The sequence below is a fragment of the Balaenoptera physalus genome (genome assembly GCF_965194825.1).
Source record: "Balaenoptera physalus genome assembly, chromosome: 13".
Taxonomy (NCBI): Eukaryota; Metazoa; Chordata; class Mammalia; order Artiodactyla; family Balaenopteridae; genus Balaenoptera; species Balaenoptera physalus.
In genome coordinates, this window is record NC_138892.1 from 107,011,473 (window position 1) to 107,036,279 (window position 24,807).

Here is a 24,807-nt window from a genome sequence, read left to right on the forward strand (position 1 = left end):
GCCGGGCCATGTCCTGCCTTGTTCTCGGGCAGAGCGGAATCTCAACCCACAGGACAGCGGGGTCAGCACAGATCCTGCCGTTGTCACTGTCATGTTGCTTCCGAAACGCCTTCCTTCCCACTGCCTCCTGTACCCCGCCCGATGGGATCGCCCTCAAGGAGGCTTCGGCTTGCCTGGCTTCACTGTACCCAACCGAGCCCCGGGGCCCTGCGTGTCTGTGGCGGCGTGCTCAGCACGTGTTTGTCGACCGACTGAATGGACGAATGCCCTCCTGTGCGCCCACTGGCGCTCAAAGATAAGCTGGTGCTCAGTTAAGGTCTGTTAATTGAAGGAAAGGATGATGGACATGTCGAGGGCCTCTGTGGAGTCACTGAACATGGTGCTGGACAGACAGACACAGGCGGACAGCTCAGGGGCGACAGCCTTCCCCACCGGAAGCCCCTGGACGCCTGGTGGGTCTCACCACAGAGAGGGTAAGGGACGTACCCTCTGTCCTGCAGTGGTGACAGCTGGGCACGTCGGGGAAGAGGAAGAGAGGAAGAGGAAGGAAGGAGGCGGCCCAGGGGGTTTGGTTGTTGGGGGGACAGTGGGAGACAGGGAAGGACAGTGTCCTGGCGTCATGGACACGAGCCGTGAGAGGAGCCTGGGGGACACTCCTCCTGAGACAGCTCCCGGCAAAGTGACCCGCAGATGCGTCTGGGTGGGCTGGGGTCAGAGGGTGGGGCAGCACAGCCCAGGGCAGACCCTGAAGCTTCGGGCGAGGAGAGACGAAAAGGGGCCGGAGGTCACGGAAGGTCTTTAGCGCGGCACTGTCCAGTTTGGATTTATAGAAAGATCCCTCTGGGGAAGGTCAGAGCAAGGAAGACCTGCGGGTGTGGTTTCCAGGAGAGTGAGAATGAGCAGGATGGAGGCGAAAGACGGGGGGATGCGATGATTCAAGGGTCGGAAATGGAAGGACAGAATGTGAGGTTCAAGGGCTGTGGCCGCTTCGTCCAAGGACCTCCTGACATGTCCCAGGGTCCACGTGGGTTTTGTTCTCCCAGGGCGCCCGGGCAGCTGCAAGTCAGGGCGGGTCGGGGTGGAGGGCTTCTCTCCCATCCTCCTGCAGCGCCCCTCCCCCCATCCCCCTTCACATCCCACAGGCCCCCTGTTATGGGTGGAATTGTGTCCCCCAAAGATGTGTGAAGTGTCAACCCCAGTCGCTGTGGACGTGCCCTTATCTGGAAATAGGATCGTGGCAGATGTAACCAAGTTAAGATGAGGTCACTGGTGTCCTGATAAGAAGGGAAAATTGAGACGCACGAAGGGAGGATCTGTGTGATGACCGAGGCAGAGATGGGAGAGTGGCAGCCGCAAGCCCAGGGCCTGTGGGAGCCGGGAGGGGCAGGAGGGGCCCTGCCCCGGAGGCGCTGGGCGGAGCAGGGCTCCCAGAACAGAGAAGCCGGCCAGTTTTTGGGGGCAGCCCCAGCGAACGGCTACGGATTTGCCCACTCACCCTCCCAGGCCTCTTCTTTCCCTCTGGATGGTCTGACAGGTAACGCCCGCCCCGTGGCCCGCCCCGTCCGGCAAGGCGGCCCGGAACCTGACCACCTGTCTGGCAGGTCTTAGACGCCGCGGGCTGTGGCGACTGTCCAGCGGACCCTGAGGGCCCTGGAACCTGGGACGCCAGGCCCCTCTGGCCACGTAGCCCTGCCCGCAGAGCCACTGCCGGGATGGCCCAGCCCCGTTTTCCCGGAGAAGCCAGTTTTCCTCTGAACTGTCCGCCAGTCCTGGGCGCCGGCCGACCCACCTTCTTCCACAGACGTGTTCCCCAGGAGGACGTATTCGCCGTGGCCGCGGGTCAGCACCACTCCCAAACTGTCGGCAGAGTGAAGGACGCCGGCTCACCACCAGCTGGTGCCCGGCCCCGCCCAGCCTCGTCCTCTGACCTTCCGAGCCTCCCACGTCCACGACAGGGTGCACAGCCAGCCCCCTCCCGCCCTGGCCCTCGGCGTCCCCTCCAAAACCCAGGCAGCACTTCTGTTTTGTCCTCAGCCTCTTTCCTGGGAAGGACCCTGGACACGACAGGACAAGGGCCCCCTCCACTCTCATTTTGGCAGATTCACCCTGGACTTATCGGGGCCCCCAGGGACGGGGAGAGGTCTCTGTGTCCCACGCGTCCCACAGTTGGGAGGCCCTTCCTGCCTGGAGAATCCCACCATGCCTTCGTCGGGAAGAGCATCAATTCTGAACCTTGGCTGGATACCTGAACCACTTGGGTCGGGGGGCTTTACAGGGTACGAGCGCCCGGCCCACCCCGGGGAATTCCCAGTAAGGTAAGAAGGAGGGCCTGGACGCTGGCAATGTTACAAGGACCCACAGGTGCTCCAGGCGCAGTCAGCGCTGGGAACCACCCTTCACTGAGAAATGGGTAATTCAGAGAGAAGCCCCATTTGTTCCCTAAACTGTATGATACTAGAGTGAATATTTATGTGGTGGGAGGGAACCTGAGAGATCTTCAAATCCCATCTTTCATCTTACAATTGCTTATGATTGCATTGCTTTAAATCTCTAGGTAGATCATGTCGTTTAATCCACCCAGCACCGCCAAAAGACAGCTATTATTACCCCTATTTTACACATGAGGAACCTAAAGCACAGAGGTTAAGAAACCTGACTAAGGCCACACAGCCTGTGAGTGGTGGAACTGGGATTCCAACCCAGGCAGTTTAGCTCCAGGCCCTGCACACCAGGCTATACTGCATACCGGGCTGCACTGGCAAAACAGGTGTAAACCTCAGAATGCAGACCCGAGTCTTTTTCTGTTACCACAAAATTGCCAACTACCTATAAGTAAATCCACCCCCAGACCTGAAAGTCCCACCTGAGCTGTTGGCTTTCATGTTGCACCCATCCCTCCCCTGCAAAAAGGACCCGGCCCCTCACCTGAAAGGCGTGTCACTGATGTCCGTGAAGAAGTAGTCGTTGGTCAGGAAAAGAACTCGCTTCTGAAAGAGGCACCAGGAAAGGTGCTTGCTGGGGAGGGAGCGCCAACCATCCCTCCCCTCCCTCCCCTCCCCCTCCCTCCCTCCCCTCCCCCTCCCTCCCGACCACCCCTCCCCCTCCCTCCTAACCACCCCCTCCCTCCCTCCTATCCCCTTCCCTCCCTCCCATGCCCCTCCCTCCCTTCCCTCCCATGCCCCTCCTTCCCTTCCCTCCCCTCCCTCCTGACCATCCTCCTCCTTCCCGACCATCCCCCTCCCTCCCTCCCAACCACCCCCTCCTTCCCGACCATCCCCTTCCTCCCTCCCACCTGACACCTGGTGCTCCTCCACCACTTCTTACATCCCCCCAGCCCCGCCCCCTCACATCTCCTCTCAGTGACGCCACAGGCAGAGCCCCTCCCACCAGCACGCTGCAGCCCCTGTGGGTGTGTCTGACTGCAGGGCCACGGTCCAGACCTGCGTTGTCCCATACGGGGCCACAAGCCACCACATGTGCGACTCAGGAGTAGAAGTTTCAACTTCTAGTAAATGTCAGTTAACTAGAGAGCCTGGGTGGCTGGTAGTCCCTGCGCTGGGCAGCGCCTGTGGTTCAGGTGGGACCAGAAAAGGCTGCCGGCTGGAGCGCACACCTGTACGAGCCACCTGCACGCCCCCCCTACAGCCACCCCGGCTCTGGAGTCCAGACCCCTCAGGCCACGGTGCCCTTGACAGCTGCTCTTTCCTTTCAAAGCTACCATTTTTAGGTTTAGTTGAATTTGCACAAGTCAGGGCGTGGGGAGGGGGGCACAGTGGCTAAGGACGGGCAAGGGCATCAGACAGACCTGGTCTAAGCCAAGCCGGCCACTCACAGGCTGTGTGCGCCTGGGTAAGCGGCTTCACCCGGGCATCGCCGTTCTTGCTTGTAAGTCAGGAGTAACGGGAGCATCCCCTGCACAGGCCACTGGGAGGTGGTGAGGGTGTTTCTAGCGGGCCGGTACGGGAAGAGCAGGGCTCACGCCGGGCTCCGAAGCCCTGCGGCTGTGCCGTCCGCGCACACAGCGGATGCCTCCGGAAAAGCTGAACGCTGCACACTGTACTGGGCTCGGGAGCTGTTCTTACTCCCTTCACCTCTTTCCGGCTTTTTTACTTCCATGTTGGAAACTGGAGTGAGATGTTGCAGGGGACATGGCGGGAGAAGGTGACAAAAAAGTTTTGCTTCTATAGGAAACCAGCTGCGGACCAAACCCAAAAGATCAGTTCCCAGCACGGGCCTCCTCCTCCGTGACGCCCCCCTGCCCCCGCTGCTTCAGGCAGACCTTCTGGCAGTTGGGGGAGGCCCTGGGAGCTATGGGGCAGCTGGGGCCCAGCGAGGGCGGAGATGGGCTCCAAGTGGGGCTGGCTTGAGTCTGGAACTGGAGAGCATTTAAAAATTGTTTCCATCCTCCCTCTCTTTTTTTTTAATGGAGGAAAAAGGTGAAATGCACACATCTAAGTGTGTCATTCCATTAGTCTGATAAATGTACACAGCCATGTAATTACCTCCGTGGTGGAGATACAGAATGTTTGCATCCCCTGCAATCTCTTTGCTTCCTTCGGTTTCAATCCCCGCACCTACCATGGGCGCGCTCTGTTCTGAGCTCCATCCCAGCAAGTTAGGTGTCCCTGTTTTCACGTCACATATCCTTTTGTGTCGGTAATGTCCTTAAGACCCATCCGTGCTGCTGAGCGTGTCAGCAGTGTGTTCCTTCGCTCTGCCAAGTAGTAAGTACTCCAGGGTGGACACACCACGGTTTGCTTCTATGTTCCCCCCCGGGTGGTCATCTGTGGTGTTTCCAGTTTGGGGCTATTACGAATAAAGCTGCTGTGAACGTTCTTCTTGTGGACATGTGTTTTCATTTCTCTTGGTAAATACCAGGAATGGAATTGCTGGGTCATATGGTGAATTATGTTTGCCTTTATAAAACACTGCCAATTTCCCAAAGTTATTTTATTGTACTTTCACTAGCAATGTACGAGTTCCAGTTTCTGCACATCTTTGCCAGAATTTGGTGTTCCCAGTCTTTTAAATTTTAGCCATGATCGAGGGTATGAAAGTAGTTTTAATTTGCATCTTCCTGATGACTAAAGTTGCTGAACATCTTTCTGTGGGCTTGTGGGTCATGTCTGTTCCTTCATTCGTGAAATGTCTGCTCAAGTATTTTGCCCATTTTTGTTGGGTTGTTAGTCTTTTTTTGTTGATGATTTGGAGAAGTTCTTTACAGTCTGGACACAGTCTGTGCCTTGCTTTTTCATTTTCTTAATTGTGCCTTTCGATGAAGTTCAATTTATCAAATGTTATTTAATGTTTAGTGCTTTTGGTGTTCTGTCTAAGAAATCTTTGCATAACCTCAGGTGGTGAAGACTTTTCAGTTACATTTTCTTGTAGGAGGCTTACAGTTTTAGCATTTACATTGAGAGCTATGGTACATCTCAAATATTTTTGTGTACAGTGTGAGTGTGTCTCAACGTTTATTTTTTTCATACATTTATTCAGTTGTTCCAGCACCATTTGTTGAAAAGATTTTCCTTTCTCCATTGATTTGCCAAAGTGTCTTTACTGAAAATCTACTGATGACATGTGAGTTTATTTCTGGAGTTTATTCCATCAATCCATCTGTCTATTCGTATGTCAATACCATTCTGCTTGGTTACTGCAGCTTTGTAGTAAATTTTGAAATCAGGTAGTGTGAATCATCCAAATTTGTTCTTTTTTTCAAGACAGTTTTGACCATTTTAGGTCCTTTGCATATTCATATAAATTTTAGAATCACCGTCTTCTATGTCTAGAAGAAGTCTGTTCAACTTTTTATTGGGATTGTGTTGGATCTATAGATCAATTTGGGGAGAATGGACATCTTAGAAGTATTGATCTTACAACCCATACACATGGTTATATCTTTCTATTTATTTAATTTTTTTCTTTGACATGTTTTCTGCAGTGTTATGTCATTTTCAATGTAGAGGTTGTATATGTCTTTGTTAAATTGATTCCTAAGTATTTTATATTGTTTGATGCTATTGAAGTTGGAACTTAAAAATAATTTCATTTTCCAAATGTTTGCTCCTATATATAAAAATACAGTTGATTTTTATAATATTAACTTTGTATTCTGTGAACTTGCTCAATTACCTGTTAGTTCCAGCAGTTGTTTTGCAGGTTCTTGGGATTGTCTATGTAAACAATCATCTTACTGTGAACAAAGAGAGTTTTACTTCTTCCTTTCTGATTTTTGTGCCTTTTATTTTGTTTCTTTGCCTTATTACAAAGATAGGTCCTGGAAAGTCCAGTGCAGTGTTAACAGAAGTGGTGAAACCAGATACCCTTACCTTGTTCACAGCCTTAGGGAGAAAGTGTTCAATCTTTCATCATTAAAAGTGAGCTTTTTCACAGATGGCTTTTATCAGATTGAGGAAGTTTCCTTCTGTTCCCAGTTAAATTTTGTCAGATGCTCTTTCAGTATCAATTGGGATGACCATGTGGTGTTTTCCTTTAATCTGTTCATGTAAGGGGTAACTCCGCTGTGTGCGGTTGTTGCCATGTATCTTACAAGTTACAAACCCTACAATACAATGTCAACATTTTTGCTTTAAATAGTCAGTTGTCTTTTTGAGAAGTTAAAAAATGAATGAAGTTTTAACTTCACCCACGTATTTACCATTTCCAATGCTGTTCATTTCCTTGTGTTGATCTGAGTTTCCATCTGTGTCATTTTTCTTCTGCCTGAAGAATTCCTTAAGCATTTCTCCTAGTGATGAACTCTGATCTCTTTTATCTGAAAAGAGTATCTTTTATCTGTCTTTATTTCACCTCTTTTTGGAAGGATATTTCCTCTATATATGGAAATTTGGGTTGACAGTTTTTTCTTTTGGTATTTAAAAACATACGTTATTGTTTTTGATGAGAAGTCAGCCATCATTCTTACTATTGTTTTCCCCTAGCTTTTAAAAAAGATTTTCCCAGGACTTCCCTGGTGGCACAGTGGTTAGGAATCCGCCTGTCAATGCAAGGGACACGGGTTCAAGCCCTGGCCCGGGAAGATCCCACATGTCATGTAGCAACTAAGCCCATGCGCCACAACTACTGAGCCTGTGCTCTAGAGCCCACGTGTCACAACTACTGAAGCCCTCGCACCTAGAGCCTGTGCTCCGTAACGAGAGAAGCCACCACAGTGAGAAGCCCTTGCACTGCAACGAAGAGCAGCTCCCGCTCGCCGCAACTAGAGAAAATCCCGCACGCAGCAACGAAGACACAACGCAGCCAAAAATAAATACATAAATAGATAAATTTATTTAAAAAAAAAAGATTTTCCCTTATCTCTGATTCACAGCAGGTAGACTATGTTGTGTTTAGGTGTGGATTTTTTTTTTTTTAATTCTGCTTGGTTTTGCTGAGAATCTTGCATCTATTGGTTGATGTTTTTCACTAAACCCAGGACATTTGGGGCATTAGTTTTTCAAATACTTTTTTCTGTTCCATCCCTTCTCCTTCCTTCTGGGACTCTAAGGACATATGTTAGACCACTTGATATTACCCCACAGGTAACTGAGGAATAATTTTTAAAAAACTTTTCTTTCTGTTCTTTACATTGGATAATTTCTATCTGTCTTCACATTCACCGTCCTTTTCCCCTCCAATCTGCTGTTAATTCCACCCTGTAGAAACTTCCTTTCAGATGTTGTACTCTTCAGTTTTAGAATTTCCACTTGGTTCTTGTGCTGGTTTTACACTGTGTCAAATCAGCTAAGCTGGAATTACATTTTTTTCAGACTCACTTCCCTGTATGGTTCCAAATTAGGGTTGGCCAGATGAGGAGTCTGCATGAGACTTGTAAGGGAGAGCAAAGCCGCGGCCGTGTTACGCGCTGGAGGTGGGTACGGCACATCGGGCCCTGCGGCAGCTCACTCTGCTCTGCTGGCTTCCCTTCTTGGGACGGGCAGCTGCCACTGGACCTCCTCCTTCAGCCTCTCTGAGATCTGAGCCAGTGAGCGTGCAGGCCCAGGTGAAGGGCACGAGCTCCTTCTGCAGGTCCCACGTCCTTGTGGCTGGAGACAGAGACAGGTGCTGGTTTTAGTTTGTCCTCATGGGTTCCTGTTCTTCCTCATGGGTTCCAGTTTGTTCTTGCTTTCCCCCACATCTCATCCAGTTTTCTTTCCCAATTGCTGGCGCTGCCAACCTACGATGACTTCAAGCTCATGACTAGAGGCAGAGACACCTGCCTTCTGTAGACATTTTTACCAGCTCCCCCCATTTCATTAGGTCTACCCCCTACAATAAAACCCTATATTCATATCACTTGTAGTGGTTCTGCTTCTTTGATTGAATCCTAAACATTTCTCTGCTGAGATTCTCCATCTGTTCACTCATGATGACCATCTTTTCCTGTAATTCCTTGTGCATATTTATCATATCTGCTTGAAAGTCCTTCTTCTAATTTCAATAGCTGGGTCATCTATGGATCACATATAAGACTGCTTTTTCTCTTAACTCTTTGCTAAGAAAGGAAACATCATCTTGTTTCTTCATGTGTCTGATAACTTTTGTCTACTGGCTATTGTGGAGAATAGGCTGTAGATACTGTCTTCCTCCAGGGAGTGTTGATTTCTATTTTACTCAGCAGATAAATGATGGCTGACCACCTTGAGCTTGCAGAGACTTGATGACATTTTCGTTAGGGTGGGTCTGTTTCAACTTTGTCTTTAGGTCTCGGGTGAGTCCCTTGGCCTTGGGACATAGTCTTTACTCCCAAGGTGTAGTTCTTCCGTGCTTTCAAAGAAAGTTCCAAGGTGTTTACTGAGCCTCTCCACCCTGGTGTGACTCCAAATTTTCCCCACGACCACAGGAAGCAGTGAAGTCCCTGCTCTGACTTTCAGCTCTCCAGCTGTTGCCTAGCGTCTCCCTGGAGATGTGTAGCTTCAAGGTCAGCCAAGAATTTGGGAGGAACTTGCATACATATGTTAGGGCCAGCCCACCTGTGAATCCCTCATTTCTGGGGTACCTCCCCTCATTTTCTGACACTCTGGGAGCCCAAATTCTGTTCTCTGACACTTCAAGATGATAACAACAGATTTCTGCTTGAATTCTAGCTGTTCCATTCCACATGGACTGGGGTATGCCCTTTGGGGAAAGAGCCATATAAGCGTACATCTCACCCAGTGTACTTCTCTTTTTTTTTTTTTTTTATAACACTATTAACCAATTTTTTTTTTTAATTTTTACTTATTTATATTTATTTTTGGCTGTGTTGGGTCTTCGTTTCTGTGCGAGGGCTTTCTCTAGTTGCGGCAGGCGGGGGCCACTCTTCATCGCGGTGCGCGGGCCTCTCACCGTCGTGGCCTCTCTTGTTGTGGAGCACAGGCTCCAGACGCACAGGCTCAGTAGTTGTGGCTCACGGGCCTAGTTGCTCCGTGGCATGTGGGATCTTCCCAGACCAGGGCTCGAACCCATGTCCACTGCATTGGCAGGCAGATTCTCAACCACTGCGCCACCAAGGAAGCCCCAGTGTACTTCTCTTGATTCAAGGGTTGAAGCCTCTTTATCTCTGTTTCTGCCTGCTTTGGGTCACTTTCAAGTGTCTGTGAATGTTTGTGTTTTTCTTAATATTTTGTCCAGATTTATAATTATCCATGGGAAGGTTAGTCTAATGCAAGCTCCTCACTTATGGCTAGAATCAGAGCTTGGAGATATCTTTTAAGGATGAAGCAAAAGGAAGCGAGAAGGGGGGGTGGTTCCTGAATCCTGTTAACAGGAAGAGAGCTGGAGAGGTTTGGGAGTAAAGAGGTGTCTGACGATCTCCTCCTTTAATAGACTGCCTCCCTTTGCTGGAAAAAAGAGAGAGAGAAAGAGAGAGAGAGAGAGAGAGTGTGTGTGTGTGTGTCTGTGTGAGTGTGAGGCGGGGGGGCCCCGGAGCACTTTAACCCCATCTCCCTGAAGCCAGCGCACAGGGGTTAGAAAGCAGTGGAGGAACGTGGGGTGAAGCTGCCCTCAGCGCCTTGCCGGCTGCTGGCAGGTGTGTGGACACACGCGCCTGAGTGAGCAGGGCCCTTGGAACAACCCAAAGGCTGGTAAAGCCACTACGTCTGCCTGCCTCTCTCCCTCCCCCACTGCTAATTATTTGCTCCAAACTGTCAAAACAACATGGGAATGAGCAAAAGGGTCCCTAGGATACTTTGCTTTCCTGGTTTGTTCTTTTAAACGTGTCCTAGGGTATCTGATGAGGACGCTGCTGATGGCTTAGAAATCATGGCACCTGCCGCTGGCCCACATTTCGCGGCAAACAGCCTACTGTCAAAGCAGCAGATAGGAAGCCTGCAGGCCAGGTGGGCTCCTCACAAGTTGGAGACCCTAGACACCGGGCCAGATTGTGTTTCTAACATTTTTGGAATTAGTTGCACACATTCAACAGCATGGATTCCTAGCCAAATCCTTCCGAGGGGCCCACACTCTGCAGCCTGCCATGGCTCCCAGGCTCCCCAGCACTGAGGCTTGTCTGCTTCTCTCATTTGCATTCCTGAACTCGGCTTGTCTGGCCCCGCAGGTTTTTGAGTCTGTGAGTCCTGCTCTGATCATGCTGGGGTGCTACCACTGTCCTCAGCGGCACCACCATAGTTGCCTGTCTGTGGAGTTTAGGGGAGATGGAGAAAGGTCTGAATTAATCCCTGGGAAATAAGGACGCATGCAAAATCCCCTGGAGAAAATGACCAAGCAGGTTCTGGCCTGCCAGGAGAATGGCTTGAATGATAACGGATATTCCCACAATGCTCTAAGAGAGCCTCCCTGGGCCTAGACCTGAAGGGTGTTTCCGCTGAGGACCCCGTAAGGTAGACGTGGGCTGAGCTGAGGGAGGGGCACCGTCACCAGGGCAGTGAGAGGCTGGAGTCCACCACGGCGTCCTTCGTACCAGCAAAGTGTCCCGCCTACACGGGCAGGCACAGTAGCTTCCGGGCATGAGAGTAAAGAGAGGAACGACTGATTAAAGAGGGCTGAGTCATGATGTAATGGGTGGAGGGAGAGGAGAAGACAGTGAATCTAAAGATGGGACAGAAGGCATCTCTAAAGAGACTCGGGAAATCTTTAAGTCTGGAGAGTGAGTGAAGAAGTCAGGGCCTGTCCTACAGGAAGGCCTTGCACAGCCGTGGTCGGGAGTGTGTGGTCAGAATCAGACCCAAACACGCAGGCTTGGAGATTGATCGTCTACGTCAGGGGTCCCCAGCCCCTGCGCCGTGGACCAGTACCGGTCCATGGCCTGTTAGGAAGCGGGCTGCACAGCAGGAGGTGAGTGGCAGGCGGGCGAGTGAGCGAAGCTTCATCTGCAGTACCCCTCGCTCCCCACAGCTCGCATTACCGCCTGAACCATCCTCCTCCCGCCCCGATCCGTGGAAAAATTGTCTTCCACGAAACCGGTCCCTGGTATAAAAAAGCTGGGGACCGCTGGTCTACGTCACCCTGGGCAAGTTTTTGCTTTCTGAATTTCCTCATCGGTAAAATGGGGATAGGACAGGGCGTACATCACAGGGTTATGGGAGGTGAGTGAAGGCCTATGAAGTGCTTAGTCCAGCTTCTAATAAATGTGAGCTGGCATCGTCATCATGATTCGTTGTAGTAGAGGTAAGGCGTGCACACGATGTGCTGGGAAACTGTCCACCACGGTCATGACCACGGTCAGCAGCACCCTATTTCTTCATGTCAGAGCACCTCGTGCCAGGAAGCCTTTGTCAAATTGCAAATTTCACCTGGACGGTCTATTAACAGCAATGAACACATTTTGAAGGGATAGACAGCAGTTTCAGGAGACGTTCAGACTGCCTGGATCCGGTTAGGACCATCCCTCGGTGGCTTTGAGAAGCGTGAAGGCCACATGAGGACACGGCGCTGGGAGCAAAGAATGGAGGGCGAACCACAGCCCTTCCTGAGCTGGTCTGAGTGAGACCTCGCCCTGTGCGTGGAACTCACATTGTAGCCTGGAAGCAGGTCCCACCTGATGTGCTCTGGCAGCACCGGGTGGGTGCGAGCTCCCTGGTGCCCGTGAGCAGGAGTCCGGTTGGGATAAGGGTGGAGGCGCGTGGAAGAAACCTCTGCCTTTTTGGATCAAGAGAAGGACCTGCTGGGCCTGGTGGGCCATCAGGGGTGTTGCCCAGCCTGCCCGAGGGAGGCCCCTCTCAGTCCCTCTCAGCCCAGAGCTCACAAGCAGCAGGCAGATGCCACAGAAATGAGACGCGTCCCAGGGAAAACCAGCGCATGCATCTAAGAGGAATGCAGAGTTGCTTTCCTTCCCAGCACTTTCCTGCTAGGCTTCCACGGAGGTCTGTGTTTGTGGAAGAACTTGGGTCTAACTGTTGCCGACTGATGCCCGCGTTCTCTCCGCAGAGGCCGATGGGCAGCGGGAGGGGGATGCGGGGGGTGGCCGCGAGGGAGGAGGTGACATTTGCAAATATGTCAAGGGACAAAGCAGCGTCAGTGCAAACGCAGTGGGACCTTTTCAACGAGAAGACGAAGTGGTCTTTTGTAAGCGGTGCGCGGGTCTGTGGGGACAGGAATGGCGTAGCTGTGGGGACCCGTTCCTGATTATCTGTGGTTGCCATGGGTGGAAATCACTCTACGGAGTAGCAATTATTTTCAACCTCTTCCCATATAACATGTTTTACAAGAGCTGCTAACAACTGGCAAAATTAACTGTCATTTTCCCCCTTTCCACCATAAACGACAAAAGGGCCAGATGGCAGGCGGCGTAGGGCAGAAGGAAGACTTGTGAACGGCTGGGCTGGCCGCTGCCTCGCTCTGCGGCCTTGGGAACCAGGCCCGGGAGAGCGGTAGCTCCCCGGCCAGTGCTCCGTGGGGCCGATGCCCGCTGGGCCGGGCCCCCCACGAGGGCCCTCCAGGCTCCAGCAAACTCTCAAGGCTTTAGCTCGAATTCAGCCAGGTCCTTTGTCACCACCGCCAACCCCAGTTAACCATGACGCTGCTTCCTGGGAGCAGACCCCAGTCTTTCCCTCGAGCGCCTTACCCCTCTGTCCAGCGGAACCTTCACGTCCATGGAGAGAGACCCTGTCTCCCTGTTGATCATGGCTGTTCTCAGCTTCAGGGGGAAAGAGAATAGAATTAGTAATAGAATAGATGATAGAATCTCGGCTCACACTGGATCACGAAGGCAACGAGCGCTGGCTTGGCGGTGGCCCCTGGGGACAAGCGTTCTCCGCTTTCTCCTGCAAGCAGGGTACAGGTGGGAATACAGACCTGCTGCCAGGTTCCCTTTAGCTGGAATTCTGGAATTCACTCAGAGGATGCTCCCAGTGGGCTGATGGGCGAGGGAACACAGTGGCCGAGCCCTGAGACACAAGCTTTCCCACACCCAGGCCAGCCTACAACGCCCTCACACCCAGACTCTGGGGCTCACAGACGTGTGCTCCTTCAGCCCCAGAGGAAGAGACTGCTCTCTCTGTGGACGGTGGGAGGGCTGCCCGTTAGAGGCACTGCTTCTGCTTTGGGCTGAGGGAGCGGGCTGAGCTCAGCGCCTGTGGCCCCGGGACCCGCCGTCCAGCCAGCCAACCCCCTCCCGGCCGCCCACTCACGGTGCCGGCCCGGTCCTCCCACTCCGCTTCCGAGAGGTCCACGCTGTTGTAGTTGGGCTTGGGCTTCAGTTTCTTCCCCTCTCTGTACTGAGTGGGCCAGTCAGGGGGAGAGACAGGAGGTTAACACAAGCCCCAGCCCTTCCAGAAAGCCTGTCTGGTGCAGTCATAACCCAGAGAACCTCAGCGATTCCTCACGGTCGTCCGGGCCACGTTCCCCGCAAGGCAGAGCGGCCCTTGCCAACATCTGAGTCAGATGGTCTCCCGGCCTCGGGGAGAGCATCTCACACACCAAGGAGCTCCCGTTGTGAGTACGCTTGTCCTAGTTTTGGACTCTCGTTGTTAGAAAGCTCTTCCTCATGCAGAGCTGAAATCTGCCTCCTTGTGACTTTACCCGTGGGTCCTAGGCCTCTCCCTGGAGCTACACAGAGAGCTTCCACCCGACAACCCTGAGGGTTTTCGGGGATGCTCGTCACTGCTAAGACGTCACCTCCCCAAGCTAAACATTCCCAGTTTGCAGATGCCTCAGCTTCCTCTGATTCTCTTGTCAATGTCACTCTCGATGCAGAGTGCCTGTGACAATCGCTATTTCAGATGGGGTCTGACCAGTGTGGGGTGGGGTGTGACCCGTGCAGACCAGAATATCGTACGGCTCTGACCGCTGCCTCTGATTCTGTTAATCCAGGACAGCTACCTCGCCTGACAGGCCAAACCGAGTTTTCAGCCCATTAGATTCCCTTGACCTTCCTCGTGATGCACTGTTAAATCACAGCTTTTCCATCTTATGCTTGAGCATCGAGTATTTTGTACAACTTTCCATGCATTCCTAATATATTTCATCTTCTTAGTTCCAGCCCATTGTTTTAGAAGAATACTTTCTGAATACTAATTTTCTCCCTTCATGTATTAGCCATACCTTCCAGACCTCGTGGCATCTCCTTCTGTGTTTTCATCTTGTTGATAGAATTTTTTTGTGTGCAGTTTATTTATTTATTTATTTAAAAATTTTTGGCTATGTTGGGTCTTTGTTGCTGTGTGCGGGCTTTCTCTAGTTGCGGTGAGCGGGAACTACTCTTTGTTGTGGTGCACAGGCTTCTCATTGCGGTGGTTTCTCTTGTTGCGGAGCACGGGCTCTAGGCACGCGGGCTTCAGTAGTTGTGGCATGTGGGCTCAGTAGTTGTGGCTCATGGGCTCTAGAGCACAGGCTCAGTAGTTGTGGCGTACGGGCTTAGTTGCTCTGTGGCATGTGGGATCTTCCCGGGCCAGGGATCAAACCCGTGTCCCCTGCATTGGCAGGCGGATTCTTAACCACTGCGCCACCAGGGAAGTCCTTGTTGATAGAATTTTTGAGAGAGACAGAGCCAAGGACAGACAGATTCCGCAGAGCCCAATAAAGCCCTCCATCCAGCTTGACAGGACCATTCATCAACATTCTTTGAGTGTTATTATCATCTTCTGGCCCTGACTTCTCTCTCTCTGACACCAAGATAGGTATCGTCAAGTCATCTGCTGTTAGGTGTGCAGCATTCCCCAGGTTTAATTTGGTGATAGATCAAAAAAGGAAAGAGGATAGTTTATCATCAGGGTCATTAGGAATTAAGCAGAGGGTCTCTATTTAGCAGGACGAGGCCCCTCACAGATGCTTGAATGGCTGAAGTCCCCCATCACTGTGTATTTTGCTTCAGCAGGTTTCCTCTTATCTCAAGAAAGTGTCTCCAGTTTCTTGCCTGTGCTCAAATGATGTTCCCATTCTTGGCCTGTTGAAAGTCTATTCTCATGACAAACAGCCCTGCCCTGCCCTCCTGTTCACGGGCTGTGCTGCTTTTGAGTAAGAAGTGACCCTCCTGGTTCATTGCCATCTCCTAATCCCTGAGGATACCTGAAAGGTCATCCTGGGCTCCTCATAGGAAAACCATAATTCCGCTTCCATTACTCATATTTTGGGCACTGACATGGAAAGATTTCAGGCCAAAAGTATGGCTCTGTCCCCTCTTTTAATTTATTACTAGGCGTATCCTCTATTATTTTTCTTTTTTAAACTCAACTATCGTTCTCCTCGACACCTGTCATGAACGGATTGCTCTCTCCGCAGGAATCCCATTGCGTCGGCTTTGCTGTATGGGATAATGTTCTGCGTGGTGTAGCCCTCTAATCGTTTCATTTGTGTAAGTCTGTTTCCTTAACTGGACCATAAATGTCTGTTGATAGCGTTCTCGGAGCATGATTAGGTCAGGTGTGCGATGGGCCCACAGTACGCGTTGGTTGCTTGAGACCCTATATTCATCCATCCACGCTACATAGATGCTGACAGACAGGTTTCGGACCGGTGGCCCTTAATTCTAAAAGTCACCTCCAGGGTCAACATTTTTGTTCTTTCCCTAATGAGTCATTTTCTTGGCCCTGGGGCTGCCCACCCCCGGACCCGCTGGTATAGGTCAGTGACCCATTATGGGTTCAGATGCTTGCTCAGCAGAGTCTGAACTGGGAAGAAGGAGTGGTCTCCAGTGTTCCTTGATCTCTCTCAACTCCGAACCCCTGGCGTTTCCTTAAATAGCTCAATCAGTGCCTTTGGTCACTCAGCGTCTGTCTGACCCGAACGGACGGCAGTGTGGCTTAGGCTGGTCTCTCCATGGCACCTGGGCAGGTGAGCGCTCGGAAAGGCGCCCTCAGTGCTGCTGTCCTCAGTGCCAACCTTGACTCCAGAGGAGACTGGTGGAGGGGAAGGGTCGCGATGCCGCTGGGACCCCAACTCCCCTCCCCGCTTCCCAACAGCCACACTGGGAGGTGTGGCCACTGCTGCCACAGATGGAGGCCTCGGGGAGCCCCCGGCCGGGGAGGCAGAACCTTAGATAAAAGGCTGCTGCTTTCTCTCCTGGCCTCGGCTGCTCACCTGAACGCAGGTGAAAATGCCATGAGCCCCCGCCTTGGGATGGAGGGAGCTGGAAGGGGGCAGGAGCCCTCGGGAACACATCCTCAGGGAGACCACCTCAGGGCAGCCTCAGCTCTCTCCCCACCTCTTGGGAGACGCCTCCTGCCATTTGTAGTGTTAACTCGGCACTCACACCCTTCGGGTGGCCCCTGGCGATCTGGGGACACACGGTCAGACTCCAAGACGGAGCGTGGGGCGACTGAGGGGGTGACAGCGGGGAAGGGGACGGGTCCTCCAGGGACACTGCACACTCGTGACAGGCTCCCTGGAGACTGGCTGCTACCAGTTCGTGTATTTCTGCCTTGTCTCTCCTGCTAGATCATAAACAATGTGAAAACAGGGACCATGACAATTTTTTTCTTGTAGTCCATCGGGTTCTTAAATGGAACTGAATGCGTGTTCATTGTTTTAACTGTCTTTATGAACTACCCCCAAATCGCGTACAGTTAAGACCCCCAAGGCAAATAGGATCAGTACCTACCAGGGGTCGAAGGTCAGGATGTGAGAGGATGTAGCCATTGTTAGTGTTCAGAAAGGCATAGCCGTGCACCCCGAGCTAGGAAGACAGGGATGGATGGGGTCAGAGGGTATTTGTGCAGGAGGACAGGGGCTGGGCAGGGGGCAGGGCCACGGGCGGGAAGACCGCCTCTCACAGCCCCGTTTCTCGGCCGCGAGTGTGAACGAGCTGGGCAGCTTCCAGCCGCTCACTCTGAATTGTGCGCCAGATGCTACAGTAGGCAGTGACCATAACAACGCGCGTCACCACCTGCGTCCTTCCCGCCACTGCTCTGGGGCTTTGATTACACAACCTCGCTCCTCCCCGGATGGGGCTGCGTGGCCGGCAGGAGGACCAGGACGGGACAGAGGTGCCGAAGGCCACAGAGCACGTCGCAGCTGCTGTGACCAAGCGTCCCAGGGGCCCAAGTTTCGGTTCCCCTGCTCTGTGCTCAAACGTCTCTAAGGGCGGGATGTCCGGGGGTGGGATGTGGGGGACAGGATGGGGGGATGTCTGGAGGTGGGGTGTCTGGCGAAGGGGGATGTAGGGGGCAGGATGGGGGGATGTCTGGAGGTGGGGTGTCTGGGAGGGGGAGTAGGACGTCCGGGGCTGTGACATCGGGGCGGGGGTGAGGGGGGCCGCAGGCCCCGCCCCAGCTGTGGGCTTCGCTGCACTGCCTGCAGGGAGCCTCCAGAGCCTGGTGGGGTGGCTCCCGGGGGGCCTGTGACCCTACCTGGGGGCCTGATCCAGGCTCACCTTGTACTGGGGCGCCAGCTTCATCAGCTCTCTCAGGGCCACGTCAGAGCCCACCACACCCAGGAGGATGCCATGGGATCGCTGGAAGGAAATGCCAGCTTCAGGGGGGACAAGGCTTCCCATGCACGAGGCCAAACTGAACCCATGGCCTTTCCAGAGCCTGAAGAGGAAGCCACTTGGACCTAAGGTGGTCTTTCCTCTGCAGTTAGATTTTAGGCAGAGCTCCCTGGAATAAAAATCTAGAACCTACTAGAAGAGGCCCCAGGAGTAATCTCAGCCGCTGTGAAGATTAATGTCCAGTATTAATATTTAAGTTGTAATATTCAAATGAAATACAAAGTTGAATGAAATATGAACTTTCATAGGAGAGGCTGAAGTACTGGGACCCAAGGGCCCCTCATCTAGGGGGCCCTGAAACACCCAGGGCCCACGAGGAGATATTCCCTGGCCAGGTGGAAGATGGACAGCTCTCACATTCCCCCACCAGAGCCTCTACGAACAAGCCAGGGCCTGCCCACACCGGCAGGTTCAGTGCGCTCTTGCTGGAAGCCTGGCAGGTGACCCCTCTGGCCCTGATCCCCAAGCCAGGGTCCCAAGTCCAGAGCAGCGGGTCAGCGCCAGGCTGGATGAACAGAATCACGGGGCAGCTTCGGGAAGGGCGGACCCTGCCCCACCCACTCCCGACCCAGAGATTCCGTCGTGGCTACTTGGGCACAGGGCCTGGAACCTGAACTTAGACCCTCCCAAGGCGGCTCTGATGCCGCGTCAAGAACCGCAGGTCTAAGGACGCCAGGCAGCGGCCGGAGCTCGAAGCCGGGCAGCCGCTCACGAGCAGCCACTTACTGTCTCGTTCTTCTTGCTGAAGACAGGCATGGCCACGGTGGTCAGCAGCGCCAGGCTCTGCGCCTGCGGGTAGAGAGCTGTCAGGGGCGACGAGCGAAGGGCAGTGTCCACAGACTGGGGACCCAAGTCACCACTTCAACCACAACTCAGGGGCGCCTTCCAAGGGGAGGAAGAAATCCCCCAAGGAGGCTTCCCTTCTCTGCATGAAGACAGCTGGGGGAAAGGCTGGAGGGGGGAAGGCCGGACAGGGGACCGGGCTGATGTCACTTAGCGAATGAAGCCCTAAGCTGGAGCGGGTCCCAGAGCCCCCGAGTATGCGGCCCAGCCCCTGAGCACGCTCACCCAGGCCTCTGGTCTCGGCCATGCCAAGGATGAGGGTGCACCCATGGGACCAGCCCATCTGTGCATGAGCCCAGAAACAAAGGCTCAGACAGCAAGAGGACAGGCCGAGGAGTCAACAGGGGACAAGTTCTGGTCACTGAGATGCCAGATTAAGTGTCAGGTAAGACTCCCTGGACATTTCTCTTAAAGGTGGGGTGTGCCCCCCTCCCTTCCTCCACCTGAAGCCTAGAATTCGGTCGCAGTCGTCCTGAGCCCCACTAGCCGCTTGGACTACGTGGACCCCAGGGATGGCAGGGGGCAGGGGGCAGCGGGCAGCGGGCAGGGGGCAGCGGGCAGGGGGCGGCGGGCAGGGGGCAGCGGGCAGCGGGCAGGGGGCAGCGGGCAGCGGCCAGGGGGCTCATCATCCACCTCTAGGCTTCTTTTACGTGAGGGGGAAACACACTCCTCTCCTATCGAAGCCACTATCTCCAGATCTCTCTTAATCCCAGCCTGCTACGACGCTGCTGGAGCAGGGGTCTGCGTCTGTGTTGGGTTTGAGGAGTGTCAGGAAGGTCCCCTTCCCCGACATCTCAACTGACTGTCTACCTTCCATGTCTGGTCCTGCGTGGGGGAGAACTACAGCAGGTCTTGTTGGAAACTCTGGCCCCGAGGGAGGCCGCCGGTTAAGCTGTAGTGTCCTGAACCACTGGTTGGTCCCCTTTCTTCCCAGAGCAGGTGAGGATGATGGGGAAAGGGAGGGATGAGTCTGGGGCAGACGGGTCTGTCCACGGGGGGCGGCCCTGGTGGGGGGTTCTGCTCCCGGGGCTCCCAGGCCAAGATGTCGCTCCCCCAGTGTCTCCCGAGGAAGTGCTCTGCCCACCCCACTCCCAACCCAGGAGTCACCGCTCACTCCCTGGGGGCCCCACCTTGCTGTCCATGTAGGCTTCCGTCCAGGTGATGTCATGGTCGTGGTTGATGACCATGGGCCGGCTGAGCACGTGCAGGTATTCCATCACGTTCTCCTGGGCATCCGCCAGCGTGGAGATCTGCGTGTAGTAGCCTGTGGAGGGGAGGGGGCGTACGGCTGTGGATGCAGGGCCTGCACACCCCCAGCCGCTGATGGCTCTCGGCCGGGCCCCTGGCTGGGAGCTGCCCTGGGCGGCTAAGCACCACTTTTCCCAAGGCTGCCCTCTCCCGGGGCAGCCGGAGGCCAGTGGTGCTGCGGGGACACGAAGGCCTGGCCCTGCCTGGACTTGGGAGAACCTTGAGGTCCCCCCCAGCCCAAGCACCAGCGCTGTACCAGGAGCAGCAGGGCCTCAACTCAGGGCGCGAGGCCACTCCTCACTCCCCGCAGGGCTGTCCTCAGGGGTGCCTGCAGGCAGCTCTGTCCCGGGTCTGTTTTCTGAGAGCCCCACCTCCTCGTTTCCCTGACTGCTGTCATCCCTCAGTTACGGGGAGGGGGCTGCAGCCGAGGCGGTATTTAAAAGAGCAAATGCCTTACAAGGCTGTGACGATTTATCACGTGACCGCTTGTCACCTCCCACAGGACACTGTCGCCAGCTCTGGGGAATGGGACAGCTTTCATTCCCAGGGTGCCTCTTGTCTCGGACCCTTTGACCATGCTCTTCCGTCAGCCCAGAACACCCTTCCCCGCTCTCTGCATCTGACTCACTCCTACAACTTCTTTCTGTCTCACCTTAGAACCCCGTCCTTCAGAAGGCCCACTCGGACCCCCCAAACGCGGGAGGGCTCTCCCCTCGCCCAGCACCCTGGGCAGCCTGTGCCCCTCTGCCCCTCAGTGCGGTGCAGATGGTCCCGTCACGGCTGCTCATGGGTGCGCCGCCCCAACTGGACCGGGCCTTCCTGACCACGTCGACCCCCTAGGGCCGGGAGAGTCAGCAGCCCCCAGCAGGTTCTCGGACGTCCTGCTGGGATTGAGGAGCCTGAGTCGGCACCTCGAGGCCTGGGTCTTGGGTTCTGGCCAGAGACAGACGAGGGCTGCCACACACAAAACATTAATCTAAAGAAAATGACGGCCTCTGCCTTTTGTCTGGAGCAGAAACAGAGCACACGGGCTTCATCTGCAGCAGCAGGAACGGAGGCTGGACATCAGAGACGACTGACATTGAAAGGTCGGGCCCATGTCTACATGGTTTTCCATGTGGCGGTTTGGATAAGGCTTATTTGAAGAGACAGCCGAACTGGAGTCACCACCTCCAGGCGTGCTGCGGGAGGTGTCATGGGGGTGAGAGCCCCGCAGGGAGCCGTCGACGTGGGTCTTGCTTTGTCTCAGCAGGAAGGGGGCGGATGCTGGCACCTTTGCTCTGGGCGCCTTTGTGGGAGGCCCGGCTCAGCACCTGCGGGGTCCGGGGATGCCCTCCCACCTGCGCTCAGCTGAGGCCGCCGGACGCCCTGCCTCACGTGGCGTCACCCACCTTTGTTGTTGCACGCGATCCACTTCAAGCGGTCGGCAAAACTTACTTCCTTCCCGATCAGGTAAGTGAAGACCCGGACCTGGTGGACGAGACACGGCGGACTCAGCAGGTCCCGGCCGCGAGGGGCCTGACCGTGTCTGCGTCTGAATCTGGGGCCGGGTCTCTGGATTCTGCACTTTCACCCCTCTGCGTCAGGAAGGGCCCGGGGCCCAGGCTCGCGGGGATGCCCGCCCGGCGTGGAGGCTTGCCCGGCGGGGCTCACAGCCGGCAGTCTTCCGTCTCTACCGTGCCCTCGCTCGGGGCCTCTGGGGTCACCCTGACGTGGGAACATCGTCCTGGGGCTCACGGGGTGGGGCGCGTGGACACGGCAGAAGGAGGCGCGCCCCCGGCCCCCGGCCCCCCGCCCGGGGAGGAACCTTGCGGCCCGGCCAGTTGTATTTCTCCAGCACTGGCTCGTACTCCTCCACGGCCCCGTCGGTGATCAGCATGATGGCCTGGTTGCACAGGCTTCCTTGCCCGGCCTCTTGGAACTGCGGGGAAGACGTGGCCGTGACTCCCCGTCTCCCCTCACCGCCCCGGCGCCCCTGCTCCGCCAGCTGCCGTACCTGCTGCAGGATCTGGAAGGCCTCACTGAGGGCTCGGCCCACGGCCCCCACGCCTTTGACCATCAGCTTGTCCACCAGCTGTTTGAAGTGCTGTCCCGGGTAAGAGGACAGGGGAGGGTCAGCCGGTCAGTGGACCAGGGAACCTTCCCCTTTGGTCGTACTTTCAGAGGCTGCGCAGAGCTATTTGCCCAGCAGAACAAGATTGCAGGACCCATCCCCTACTTTCACGGCTGGACCCCTGCAGCGGATGTTTCTCACATGCCCCCAGGATAAGCCGAGAGGGTGTGAGTGGCCGGCTGCAAGGCCACCCTCACCACTGGATGGAGGTGCTGGCCCAGCGCCAGGTACACTCACCTCTCGGTTGTCCCGATCCGCCTGGACCAGGATCCCTTTAAAACAAGGCTCGATGTAGTGGATGTAGTCGTTGTACTGCAGAGGGCAGAACACACAGGATCAGTTTGGAAAGTCAGGGCCCCATGACGGAGCTCGCAACTCACGGCGGGCCAGGGGTGGGGTCACCCGGGCCCCTGTGTAATATGATCTTGGGGGACCCCAGGTTTGTGGCAATTTTCTCTGAGGGGAGGGAACAGTAGGGCCTTAACTCTAAACGTTCTCCCTCAAATCCCGGCCCTTGGCTTCTTCCCAGGAGGCCAGCTGGGTGCCGTCCGTCCATCCCTGGGGCTCACGGAGACCAGGAGTTACCTAACTCTCCTCTCCCGTTTCCTTCTGTTTGTCCCCCCACTTCATCACCTTTTGGGGGCAGGTGGAGCGACCCTCAGGAGAGTTGCTGTGGTAGCAGGACCAGGGGCTGCTGGCCCCTCCTCCGGACCTGCCTGGATTTGGGGAGGAAGGAAGTAGGACCCTGGGATCACCCAGCCTGCAGCTGGAGGAGGCTCGTCCCTCGGTGGCGCCAGGCAAGGGCACACGGGCGGGGCTGAGTGAGGGATCTACTCAGATACCCCCGCATCTGGACTGGACCCCAGGCTCGTCTGAGAACCTGAGTAAATCTACCAACTCCGAGAAATGGACATACGCGTTTCCCACGTAATTTCAGAAACTGTGGACCCCTGGAAGCCTGTCTTGGGTGGGGAGCCCCAGCTTCAGGGGACAGGGTCCTTCACAGCACGAAGCATCAGGTGACCGTAAGTACAGGTCATTCTGGTGCAGGCAGAGGACGGGTCTTCTGGAACGGGAAGGCGAGTTTACCGAGATGATGTTCACGAAGTCGTTTTCCCCCAGCGTGTCCAGGATGGTGGAGACCGTGTGCTTGGCGATGGTCATCCGCAGCCCCTTCATGCTGCCGCTCGTGTCCACCAGGATCACGATGTCCTTCGGGGACGTGGCGGCTTGTATGTACCTTTAGCAGAAAGGAAGGGACAGGCCGACGGTGGGAGAGCCAGAGCCAAAACCGCCGCCGACCGGGTCTCCCTGATTTCCATTCAGACTCTGGCTCAAAGTTCAGGTCAACGCCCAGGGTTTCTCAGGCCCGGAACCACTCCGTCTGAAGCCGTTCGGGTGCAGTGGTTGGGACTGTGCCCATCGAATGGTCAAGTGGTCACGGTGACCCTTGTCCTCTTTGTTTCGGGCCAGCCCTGGTCCCGGGGTGCTGGCCGTGGGAAGGGAGGGAGCTGGATGGCCCCTCAGACTGGGTTACAGATCTGCCGGGGGGGTGGTGAGGAAGGAGGGGAGAGCCTGGCTGAGGGCTGGTGCGAAGACAGCTCAGAGCCCTGGGAGGAGGTCTGGGGCGGGGAGGACAGATGTGGTCAGGGCTGGAGCAGAGCAGCTGTAGGGGGACGGGGTGGGGGGAGAGGGATGCAGAAGGACACCCTTCTTCTCCTGTGTTGGATTAGTTCTACACACCTGCGGCCCTGGGGTGGGCTCGGGGCAGGCCCTGGAGGAGAACGAGGCAAAACCCGAGGCTACAGAAAGATGCGGGCCCCAGAGGCCTCGGCCCGGGGACGCTTACCAGCCGCGGTTCCGGCAGTCGAAGGTGATGACTCCGCTCTCATCAGGCGTCCATTTGATGCCTGGGAAAGAAAGTCTGGTTTTTTCGCTAGCTCGGAGAGGCTGCTCCAGCGCTTCTGGCTGGGTGCTGACACCCCGCGTGGCCAGGACCCCCAGGGCAGTAGGTCAGCCCCTGTGAACTGAGTCTGCAGCACGGAAGGAGGCCGGCTCTTGGAGGGACACTCACCTCCCAGCGGCCCCGATCCAGGGTCGGGTTCATTTCATAGGTAGGACCCCGCCCCCCCCGCCCAGCCATGTGGTTCCTGGGACTCATCGGTGAGGCTAAACTTCCCATCAAACTAGACGGGGAGGCCCAGGGGTGTGACTTGTATTTAGCGTCATTGCCGCCCAGCAGAGCGTGGACAGAGCTGCGAGCCAGGGCTCTGAGCTGCAGCCCACCTGCCTCCAGGCAGGATCCGCTGCTGGTGCCCACGCCCTTCCTGTTAGCTGCGGGGGGAGGTGATCTGGCTACGAGACTAAGCTCCTCAAGGTCAGGCCCTCCCAGTGCCCGGCGGGTCTGCACGGACTCCCGGTACAGCAACGGAGAGGGGCAGCTGAGGTGGAAGTGCTTGGCTCTGAACCAAAACCTTAGAAGAGGGCTTTGGTGGTCCCGGGTGGGGTGCCCTCAGCCCCGAGCAGACACAGAGGTCAGCTCTCCCGAGGGAAGCTTTCCCAAGTCGGGCCTCGCAAGCCAAGGCCACCACGTGCGTTAGAAACGGGCCCCTGTGGGTGAGAGGCCGCCGAGGCAGGAGCCATGGGGTGCGTCCTCCCAGGACGACGGCCGCTGCTGAGACGGCAGACGAGAGCGTGGCCATTGTGGGAAAGGACCGAGGGGTGGCCTCGAGCAAGAGAG

At 55.3% G+C, this 24,807-nt stretch overlaps 1 protein-coding gene across 1 annotated transcript in view; it reads right to left on the minus strand.

Moving 5' to 3' along the window:
- Nucleotides 1–24,807, minus strand: part of CACNA2D4 (calcium voltage-gated channel auxiliary subunit alpha2delta 4) — an 81,173-nt gene that overhangs the window by 47,367 nt on the left and 8,999 nt on the right. Inside the window, 15 exon segments of the mRNA XM_082422103.1 lie at nucleotides 1,790–1,857; nucleotides 2,926–2,987; nucleotides 13,004–13,075; nucleotides 13,569–13,655; nucleotides 16,976–17,050; nucleotides 17,747–17,827; nucleotides 18,590–18,657; nucleotides 18,660–18,666; nucleotides 19,837–19,970; nucleotides 21,346–21,424; nucleotides 21,762–21,875; nucleotides 21,951–22,040; nucleotides 22,305–22,379; nucleotides 23,157–23,307; nucleotides 23,917–23,977. Coding sequence (XP_082278229.1) covers nucleotides 1,790–1,857; nucleotides 2,926–2,987; nucleotides 13,004–13,075; nucleotides 13,569–13,655; nucleotides 16,976–17,050; nucleotides 17,747–17,827; nucleotides 18,590–18,657; nucleotides 18,660–18,666; nucleotides 19,837–19,970; nucleotides 21,346–21,424; nucleotides 21,762–21,875; nucleotides 21,951–22,040; nucleotides 22,305–22,379; nucleotides 23,157–23,307; nucleotides 23,917–23,977 — 1,224 coding nt within the window.